The following is a 10966-nucleotide window of genomic DNA, read 5'->3' on the forward strand; positions in this document are numbered from 1 at the left end:
ACATATATAAGGAAGACCCTGGCCATGGGATCGGGTGAGCAGCAGTGCCCACCTGTCCAGCCGCTGCGATTCTCCCTGCCCACATCTGCGCCGTGTGCCAGGAGCACACGGGCACACTCGAGGTGCCCCAGTGTGGTGGCCAGGTGCAGGGGAGTCCGACCACGGGGATCCAGCTGCTCGATGTCCACCTGGAGAAGGAGGTGAAGATGGGTCCCTCGTCACTTCTGAGGCAGTCAGTCTGAGCCCAACCACCTCGAGGCCAGCAGCAGCCACCCAATTGCCCCACCCAGCTGCCCTACCCTGCCCACCTCACAAGGCAGAAGGAAAGACAGTCACGGGGAGCTGAGGCCAGGTGAACAGAAAGGCCTTGCAAGACAGGGCAGGAAGTAACTGAGAAGGGGTGACCTGCTTTCCTGCCTACCTGGGTCCCCCGACTGGGGTCACTCCTCCAAGGCCCAGTGGGCTCCTGTGAACAGTGGGCCTGAGGTTAAAGGGTGAGCTAGACAGGCTGTCAGCCAAGAAGGGCACCTGAGACAGGCCTCAGCCTAGTTGTCCAAGACCTTCAGTAAGAGCTACCAATGTAGACCACTGTCATTATCACTGAGTGAAGTTTAACAAGCAGTGGCAGAAATACATTGATAAGAATGAAAGAATAGGTTCATGGTACACATTCAATCCCATGGTCTATACTTGTGGGATACCATGCCTTAAAATATTCCATAAATCCTATCATGATTTTGTCAATAGCATGATTATAATCACATGAGATTTCTGCTGAGTGATAAAAGTGTTTGTTAAACATAAATATTTAAATATATTTCAAGAGCTTAGAATTTCTAGTTAAACACAATAAAGTGATCACAGGTATTAACTCCTCTTCTCCTTCATTAAAATGCCAGTTAAAGGTTTCTCCTCAACCATGATGAGAAAACTGAAATTACCCTCCCACCATGGAGAAAACAACTGCTTTAAAATGAATGAAATAAGCTCTTACTGCCATCTTGGAGCTGCTGGAGGTTTGCTGGGAAGAGGACCTGTAAGATACAGCTGGAAGGCTATTGCCCAAGGTCATTTTTTTTAAAGATTTATTTTATTTATTTGTGCATACAGGAGCTGGGGTGTTGGCCAGAGGTATTGGGGCAGGCTGTGTGTGTGTGTGAGAGGAGACAGAGTGGAGACCATAACAGGTAGATCTACTGAAACACACTGCTGAGGGGAGCAGTGGGTGAGATAGGAGAGGTCTGCCATGCCACATGGGTCGGCTCCCTGGCCAGGGAACAAACTCATGCTGCAGTAGCTGTGGAGAGCTTCACAGTACTGAGACTTAACCCCTGCACCACCAGGAAGGCCCTCGAAGGTCATTTTGCTGGCTACAAGTGGGATCTCTAGAACCAGCGGGAACATACAGCTCTTCTTATAACTGAAGATGTTAGGCTTATTAAAATGAATTCTATTTAGGCAAAGAGATGCTGCTTATGTATACAAGCAAAGAACAACACTATGAGTGCCAGCAGCAAACCAAACAAAAATAGTCATCTGAGGAAAGGTATAACACATGTCATGGCAACAGCAATGTGGCTTGCACCAAATCCTAAAGCAACCTTCTTGCTAAAGGCCACAGGACACACAATCTGTATGAAGTTGTGCCCATCGAGGATTTATTTATTGAAAAGTCAATAAATAACAGTAGATTTGTTAATACATACATACATACATACATACATATATGTCATGCATTAGATACCAAGTAATTCAGTGAACTGTGATCCTGACGTAAGAGAAACAATCAAGGTATGTCCTAAAATTGCCTGGGATTTCTACCTGGAGGAACATTTTAGGCTACAATTCAGGAAGCATGGTGTGGAAACCGAGGGAAGTTTAGGGTAGGGGTGAGGGTGAGAGTGGCAAAGCTGTAGAACAGAACCCCAGAAAAGAATGAGTTATAAAAATAAAAAAAGCCCATCAATAAATAGGCATGGGGTGCCTTTGGGTCTTTGCTAAATACTAAATGTCCTATGTATAGAGTGAAGTTCAACAAGACCAAACAGAAAAGGAGCAATAAACTGATAAATTCTCAGAACTGATCCAGGACTGAGAGACACCCAGTGTCCAGCTGGGGGAGTGGAATGTCCTTACTAAATATGCAGCATATTTACCAGAGTTCTGACAAGGGTTATGTAGTAGAGATAAATTATCCCTAGAGAAAAGGCACCTAGACTAAATACAACAAAGATTTAAAATAAGCTCCAAAAAGATCAAACTGATTTACAAGTAACTTAATGTGCCAGAATAAAGCCTAAAAGAACACAACAAAATCCAGGTGCTTAACATTACATTTACAATGCCCAACATCCAGTTAAAAATAACTAGACATGCAAAAAAGGAAAATATGATCATAATTAGCATAAAAATAATTTCACAAATTCAGAAATAAAAGATAATAACTCAATATGCTTTAGAATACCATATGAGCATAACATTACTGTGTCATATGTGTACATACATATATGTATATGTACTATATTCACACACACATGTAAATATCCCATGCAACTGTAGTGGATTAAATGGTAGTATTTCCCAAAAATATATGTCCACATTCTAACCTCCAGAAACCTGTTAATGTGACTTTACTCTGAAAAGGGGTTTTTGCAGATGTAATTAAGTTTAATCTTAAGATAAAATCAGCTTTATTCAGGTGAGACTTAAATGCAATGACAAATATCTTTGTAAGGTCCACAGAGGTGATACACACAGAGAGAAATTCCACATTAGGATGGATGTAGAAAATATTGGTATACAGACACAAGCCAAGAATTCTTGGAACTACCAGAAGCTGGAAAAGGCAAGGAAGGATTCTCCCCCAGAATCTTTGAAGGGAATGGGATCTTACTGAGTTTGGACTTCTGACTTCAAAAACTGTGACAGCATACATTTTTGTTGTTATAACCACCTACTGTGTGGTAACTTACTGTAGAAACTAATATACTGGTAAGTTTACCAATAGATATATCAGTGGAGTCCAATCAAGCAAGACAAATACAAAGAAAACTACACCAAGATCCATCCCATTCAAATGCTGAAACTAATGGTAAAATAAAGATCTTAAAAGCATTCTTTAAAAAAGAGAGAGACATTATAGATGGAAGAACAAATAGAGGAGATACTTTAAGAAATTATTTATCATAAAACTATACAAGCTGGGCCCTCCCAGGTGGCACAACAGGTTAAAGTGCAGCATCATGAAGTGCGCTGCAGCCACTTCACTGCAAGTTTGATCCCTGCCCCAGAGGTGACCCACATGGCACAGCAGACCTCTCCTGACCCAACCACTGCTCCCCTCAGCAGTGTACAACATCAGTCTGCCTGTTCTGTTCCCCACTCTGTCTCTGGTGAATCCCCTCACCACCCTTGCCCCTCTGGGGCAAGTTCTGTATGCATAAATAAATCTAAAAAAAAGCTGTGCAAGCTATTGTACAACACAATAGAATGAGATCTTTAAAGTGCAGGTGTGGAAACTGTTGACCTAGAAATCTCTATCCAGTGAAAATGACCTCCAAAAACAAAGGGGTAAAGAAGACGTTTGTGGACAACAAAAGCTAAAAGAACATATCGTGTAAGAAATGTTAAAGGAAGTTATTCAGGTGGAAGGAAAATGATACTAAACAGAAATTTAGATCAATACAAAGGAATGAAGAGTGCCCAAATGGTAAATTTGTAAGTATTAGAATGTCAATAAAATATTTAAAACCCATAAGAATAAAGAAAAGAGAGGTCAGCAGAAGAGAACCCCATCACTCATAAAGAGGAACACACCCAGCGGTCAGTAAGCCGCTCTGAAACGCAGACCCGGCAACCACAGGAAAGAGGCTCAGCGCTGAATCAAGGGTGACTGGTGAAAATCCAGATTCCTTGACCCCATCACCAAACTCATAAATCTGGGAGATGGCCTCCTTCCCACCATAGGATGCCAGGGGTTTATTCTCTGTAGAAAATGAGCCTGAGATACTTTGGCCCGAGGTGAGGTTCTGGGGTTAAAACTGGTCCACAGAGAAACCTCAGTTCTTTCCCCACCTTAGATGCTGAACCACTGCCAGCAAGCCTGCCCCGTCCTACTCCTAGCAGGAACTGGGGGGCTCTTCCTTGGAGGAACTACAGTCAAAGACCTCTGGATTCAGACATCTGAGAATCTTGCGAGAAGCAGGCCAGCTTGCCACCCGGCATCTTACAGTAAATCAGCAAGTACCACACGTGCATCTTGGGCCACACTCCCAGCCAGGGGTGACTGGATGTTTGGGGAAAGCTGCCAACAGGAAGGATACGAAAACATGCCAACAGACACTAAAAACGCAGGGGACACACATCAACACAGGAAATACAGGTTTGCCTCGATATTTGAAATTACTTGGTAGGTAATTTTGGAAATCTAGAAGCACTCAAAAATTAGTCCAGATAAGTCAGTGGTAACAGCATTCCCAGACCCTGAACATAACCTACCACATCGTAGATTATTACTAATAATCTACCACATCTACATTCAGGTAGCAGGGGAAACCTGTATAAGAGACCAGTTTGGGGGAGGAAACAGTAATTTACTTCCTCGGAAAAATATGAAGCGATTACTGACTGCATAATAAGGCGAGACATTCGTGACCTCTCTCTCTCCCTGTGTTCTCTTGGCTCCGGCCGTCCGGGGGTGGCTGTGCCTGTGGTTCCTCCTCCCTGGCCAGCAACACCCTGCATCACTCCCTTTTCAGGTAAGAAAACCGTCTTTATCTCTGCTTTCCCTTTCCTTCTCTGGGTCTGCTTCATCAGCAAAACTAGCCCTGTGAGTTTCACCATCCAAACAGGTCCAGAGTCTTCCATTTTCCACACCTTCAGGCTACCTGCCACCCTGTCCCTCACCTGGTGGCCCTGCTGCCCTCCGCGGGTATCTTTCCCCTCTCCCAACTACTCAGGTCTATTCACGGGGCACATAACAGCTACCCCCCATTCCTGGGAAATGTTACTCCGGTCCTGCCAGCCTTTAAATCAAAACCCTCCCATGGCTTGTGAGCCTGCTTAAAATAGAATCCAATAGCCCTGGACGCCTCTGGACTCCTGTGAGCCCCTGCAACTCCCCCCTCACTCTCACCTGCCTTCCAGGAAGCGTCTTCTGGGCACCCTCCATGGCTACAAAGCTTTCTCCCTCATTTCCTTCGGGTCACCACACAAATGTCACCTCCCTAGAAAGGCCTGCCCTGATGACATCTTAAATGACAGGTATTTTTTTTTTTAAAGATTTATTTATGCACACAGAACTCGGGTACAGGCTAGAGGTGCAGGGGGTGAGAGGATTCACCAGAGACAGAGTGGGGAGCAGAACAGGTGGATCTACTGAGATACACTGCTGAAGGGAGCAGCAGGCAGGTCAGGAGAGTTCTGCCGTGCCATGTGGGTCACCTCCCTGGCCGGGGATGGAACTTGAGCAGCAGTGGCTGGGTAGCTTCACAGTGCTGCGCTTTAACCCATTGTGCCCGACATGTATTTTGTGCCTATCTGCTGCCCATTGTCCTGCTTTAGTTCTCATCCAGCATTCAAGTACTTGTTCTTGTCTCCCTGGAATGTAAGGCCCTGTCCGCTGTGTCCCCAGGACCTGAGCAGCATCTGGCACATAACTGGTACTTAATTAATATTTGTTTAAAAAAATGCACAGATGTCTACAGTTGAGGGATGTGGGGAGGGGGCAACAAGGAAGTGAAAAACGGACAAACCAGGAAATCGCCATAGAAGGATATTGTTATAATCACGGAAGTAAACAGCTGACCAGCCTAGAGTTTAAAGTGGTTGCTGCTGTGGAGAGAGGCAGAGTGGGGACTGCTGCTTTTCATTATAAATCTTCTAGCAGCAGTTACATATTTTTAAAACATGAATATAAATTCCTTTGCAGAAAATTTTTATTTATTTATTTACAAGACTTTCATAACCTTGAATTGGCATTTCTTCCTTTTTATGTATTTATTTTAAAAGATTCACTTATGCATACAAGAACTGAGGTACAGCCCAGAGATGGGGGGGAGGGGGTTGAGAGGATTCACCACAGACAGAGTGGGGAGCAGAACAGGCAGGTTAATTGAAACACACTGCTGAGGGAAGCAGTGGGTGAGATAGGAGAGGTCTGCTGTGCCCTGCAGGTCAGCTCCCTGGCCAGAGACGGAACTCATGCTGCGTGGCTGCGATAGCTTCACAGTGCAGTGCTTTAACCCGTTGCAGCACCAGGGAGGGCCCCATTTCTTCATTTTAAAATATACTAGGAGGGCCCCCCTCCCCACCTTAGCGCAGCAGGTTAAAGCACAGCGCTAAGAAGCTAAAGCCACTTCAGAATGAGTTTGAACCCCGCCCTCCCCAGAGGAGTCCACATGGCAGGCAGACCTCTCCTGACCCGCCCACTGCCCCTCTCAGCAGTACACTTCGACAGTTGGCCTGTTCTGCTCCCCACTCTGCCTCTGGAGAGTCCGCTCACTGCTCCTGCACTTCTGGCCTGTACCCCAGCTCTGTAAGTATAAATAAATAAAACCTTAAAAAAAAAAATTCCTGGCTCCCTGTGGCCCTCTGAGCTGTGGCTCTGAGATCGAGGTAGCCCCCTGCTGCTCCTCCACATGGCTCCCCATAGAAGAGGAGCAACACTATTTACTTTTTGCCTATTGTGGGTTGGACTGACCCAAAGGGGTCCTGATCTGAGTGGGGTCCTAAGCCCTGGGTAGGCGTGGTAGAGCACCCTGGGCAGGCGTGGTAGAGCACCCTGGGCTGGATGAAGTCAGGAGGAGGCCTTCCCAAGGGGCTTCAGCTGAGTCTCCTGCGTCCATCATCCCTGCCCCTGCAGCTGATGCTGCTAACAAGGCCCCAGGGAGCTGGCCCCCAGGGCCTCAGATGCTGCTGCCACCCTCCCAGCAGGGATGCCTTTCCTCCCCACACTACTTAGGAGCTCTCCCGACAGCCCCCCACCCAGAGCACTACTGTTTTCTAGGGCCAATGTGAACCCTGCATCTACCCAGCCAAACCCCAAAGAAGTTCCCACCAGCTCCCACCCTGAGAAATGGCGCCTTGCCCTGAGCCCAGGTGGAAGAATTCATTAATTTCCTCAGCAAAGGCCTGTAGCTATTTAATTGCTGGAATGAAAGGTTTCCCATGAAACCCAACACCCAGGCCTCTCCACCAAGAGAATAGAAACTCTCACACCAGTAGGCCTCAGCTGCAGTCAAAAATAGGGGTCTTTCCAGCCTAGAAGCGGGAGTTCCCTGGGCAGCGCGCCTCCTTGCTTCCATTCAGGCACACACCTGCTGGACGCACACGCACACTTGTGCATAGTGCCAATCAGCACGCGTGCTGTTTCCACTCGCTCACAGTGCAGGTGCACCAGAGTGTGCAAGCACACGTGTGCCCAGCTGTGCCCTGGCTCTGCAGGGCCAGTAATGCACGGTCACTGCCAGCATATATGCATAGGCACACCCCTTGCACCCACATGCACCAGCAGGATATTTTTAAACTTGTTTAGCATTAGCAGAATCCTTTGTCCTGTGAAATCTTACAAGAACACACCAAACGTATAGACTAAACATGGGTGCTGGAGAAGGGTCAGGGGGCCAGACCCTGGGACCTGGTCTGCTCAGCCTCCCGCTCCTTCTGCTGCCTCTTCCTCCCCCAGCCCCTCAGAGAACAGCTGGAGTCTGACGGGGTCACTTCTGAAGTGGGCTCTAGGAGCAGTTATGTCTGGGAGGGGGGTTTGGAGGCATGGGTGGGACACTTTCTCAGGCCGAGCTGGGCAGGTGGGGGTGCCACCTCATCCATGCAGCTTCTCCCCCTTCCCCCACATTGATTTTTGGTTTCTGGACTCCATGGCTCCCACTCCTGAACTTCCCAAATCAGCAGCTATGGTGATGGCTCATACCCAGGGCTGCCCTCTTTAGAGACTGTGGGGGTCACAGGTCCCCCCTCAAGGCCCTGGACACCACTGGGACCTTGGGTGGAACAGCCTGAGTGCCTCAGACCTCACAATCCCATCCTGCCTGCCTCGAGGTTAAAGGATGAACCGAGGAAAGCAGGATGGAGGACTATGGTGGAGACAGTCCCAGAAGGAAGGGCTGGGCCCTCCAGAGTTCCTCCCTGGGCCCACTGTCTGGCCCCTCCAGATTTCCCACTGCCAGAGTATGAGCCAACCCCTCTCAGCACTCCCACAGGGAGCTCCAGTCTAAGCCCCCCCTGAAGTCCCCAGGGAACACTAGGAGCATGATTTCAGCTCCAGGGGCAAGCCCAGCTGGCTGTGCCAACCTCAGGGCTGTGCCGGTGAAGGGGGAACTAGCATATCCACTGGCCTAAACACCCTTGCTCCCTTCAAACTTAGCAAGGCATGTGCGTGGCAGGAAGTAAGGCATCATCTGGGGCGGTCAAGGACCCTTTTCTTCACCAAAAAACACTCACGAGTACCTTCCATCTCTCGACCACTCTGCTTCTTGTCCCCAAAACTACCTAAGGCTAAGCAGAGCCCATGAGCTTGCTCTGAGGCCTGCCATGCCATCCCCTCATTCAGTCGGCTGGCATTGCCAAGCCTGCCTGTGGGAGGGCCTCTGTAGGGCTGCTTGGAGTGAAGAAGAGGCAGCTTTGCCAAGTGAGGCCCAGGGAAACCCAGCTGCTGTGAATTTGGGGAAAGCCTGGCTGTTTTCTGTGACAGTCGGTGCCAGGAAGATCAGAGGTCAGGGGCCTCCCGCTGTGAGGTCTTGGGTCCACAAGGGTTTCACTGTGCATAGGCGAGTCCCATTCCCTGCAGGAAGCATGACACTGAGGGCTGAGAATGCACTTTGGGATGCAATCATCACTCTGGGTCAGCCCTGGAGCTGGGGTACATACAGATAAGGGTCTTTTCCACGCAGACTCATTGGTCTTTCCCTTTTTGGAATCTCTGGAGTGAAGTGAACTGCCTCTGCTCCTTGGTGGTTGAACACAAGTTAACCTCAGTCCGGGCTCTATATCCTCTCTGGTCTGGCTCAAGGCAAGAGGGTGTCCATTTCAAGGAGGCACTAACTCACTAGGTGAGAGGGAGGATGAGTGGGCAAAGGGGTTAACCTGGGGCCTGGTTTCTAAGGAGGCCTAAGAGGAGAGGTAGAGGGGCACATTCAGCAGCCCCAAACCACCTCTACCTCCAGCAAATTCTGGTGCCTCACACTCCTCCAGCAAAGATGGCTGCTGACCTGAGGACTATCAATCACTGAAGCCAGGGTAAAAAGGCCTTTTCCTCTAGGGCATTTGCCTCTCTCCAGTCTCTGCAGGAAAAGGACCATCCATCCCACCTTGGACAAGGGAGTGGGCCTTGAGGCATTCTGGAAATTCAGTCATTACTTTCTGCCTAACAATCCGCCCATCATCCCATCAGGAAGTTCCTTTCAGATCAGGTTTAAATCACTCTGGCTGTATCCTCTGTCAGATGCTTGTTTTTTGTCCTCAGGAGAAGAAAGCAGAGAAAAGCCAGAAGAGACTGGCACCCTAGCAAGTCACAACCACCAAAATGGGGTCTTCTTAGTTCCCTGGGGCCAAGCACTCTGACCTGGCTTCCTCTGCAGGGCATGAAGGATGCACACCACCTCAGGATGGATAAACAGAGACATGGTCTAAGAGGCAACTTGGCAGAGGCAGAAAGGAAGTAAGCACCAGCCTGGAGCCTTAGAAGTTCAGGACACCCCAACACTTCCAGGTATTGCTAAGCAGAGCTGCCTGCTATGCTGGCCTGAGGGCACAGTGGTGGTCTTCAGAGACTCGGAGCTTGAAGTCCTGCTCTCTACCTCACTCATCCCTTGGGAAGCAGAACTCTCCTCCACTGAACTTCCTGTGACTCAGGAAGTGGGCCTCAAAAGACATATCCCCAAAGGGGAAAAATCCTGGACAGGGTCTGGAGGCTCGGGCAACGCAGGGCTGACTGGGACAGGTTCTGACTCCTGCTTTTTTGCTGGAGGCAGAGTGGTCCACACCAGGTGTGCCTACCTATGGTCTGGGAGCCAAGGGCAGAGCTGGAAACCATCTGTGACCTGTACCTGCTTCCTCGTGAGGAATGGCCAGGATATCCTCCCCCTTTACCCTGTCTTCTTGGAGGCCGCCACCCACCCAAAGTTGGCTGCCCCACCCGTTCTCACTAACTAGCAGAACCTCAAATCCTTCCTACGCCAGTGACCCCTAGGTCTCTCAGTTCCCAGAAGCCAGACCCCAGCACCAGAGGGCAGGAGAGCGCCTTTCAGCACCTGGACAAGGCCCTTCGGGGCTGCCCCTAGGGGAAGGGGTGATTCTCGGTATTCATTCTCCATTCCCAAGTGGGTGGTAGGGTCTGGGGGATCCTGGAACTCTGACCAGCCCGAGTAAACAAATTTAGCGCTCACCACCAGGGCAGAGGATACTGGGTGGGGCTGGGATGTCTGGGAGTGTCTCAGCCAATTCTCTGATCCCTGACCTGAGACCCCCAGGCCTGGCCACGCTGGGGAGGGAGATGTAGCTACTCGGCTGAGCAGAGCGAACCCTCCCACCACATGGAACGCAGACAGCCCCTCCCCGCAGCCCTCAGGGTCCCGGCGGAGGGCGGACACAGTGTCCCCTGCCCCAATCTGGGGGGTCAGAAACACATGTGGGCCCCCGGTTCGGGCCCGAGGGGGGCGGGCAGGGGCCGCTCCCATCACCCTCTCGGGGTCAACAGGCACAAAAGCCGTGGTGGTGAACAAAGAAGCGCTGCAAACTCGCCAGGGAGGCGGGACAGCCGCGCCGCGCCCCCTCCCCAAGCCGGGCGCGCGTCCCCGACCGTGGGGTCCCCGCTGCGCCCCGACGGCGCCCTTACCTGGCCGGCGCGGACCTCTTTCTCCAGCTCCCGGTGGCGGTTGTGCCACACGAGGTAGTGCAGCGGGTACTTGCCCTCGGGCCCCTTCCTGGCGGAGGCGTTGGCTGGGATCATCGC

The 10966-nt window shown here is 50.1% G+C and overlaps 1 protein-coding gene across 1 annotated transcript in view; it reads right to left on the minus strand.

The window, feature by feature from the left end:
* ANKRD13B (ankyrin repeat domain 13B) overlaps nt 1-10966 on the minus strand; it is an 18091-nt gene extending 7125 nt beyond the window's left edge. Inside the window, exons 1-2 of the mRNA XM_004684828.2 lie at nt 10850-10966; nt 53-188 (exon numbers count right to left, since the gene is read on the minus strand). Coding sequence (XP_004684885.1) covers nt 53-188; nt 10850-10963 — 250 coding nt within the window. The 5' untranslated portion in view covers nt 10964-10966. The remainder of the gene's footprint in view (nt 1-52; nt 189-10849) is intronic.

Source organism: Condylura cristata, unplaced genomic scaffold (assembly GCF_000260355.1).
Source record: "Condylura cristata isolate star-nosed mole 26May11 unplaced genomic scaffold, ConCri1.0 scaffold00017, whole genome shotgun sequence".
In the NCBI taxonomy this organism is placed as follows: domain Eukaryota; kingdom Metazoa; phylum Chordata; class Mammalia; order Eulipotyphla; family Talpidae; genus Condylura; species Condylura cristata.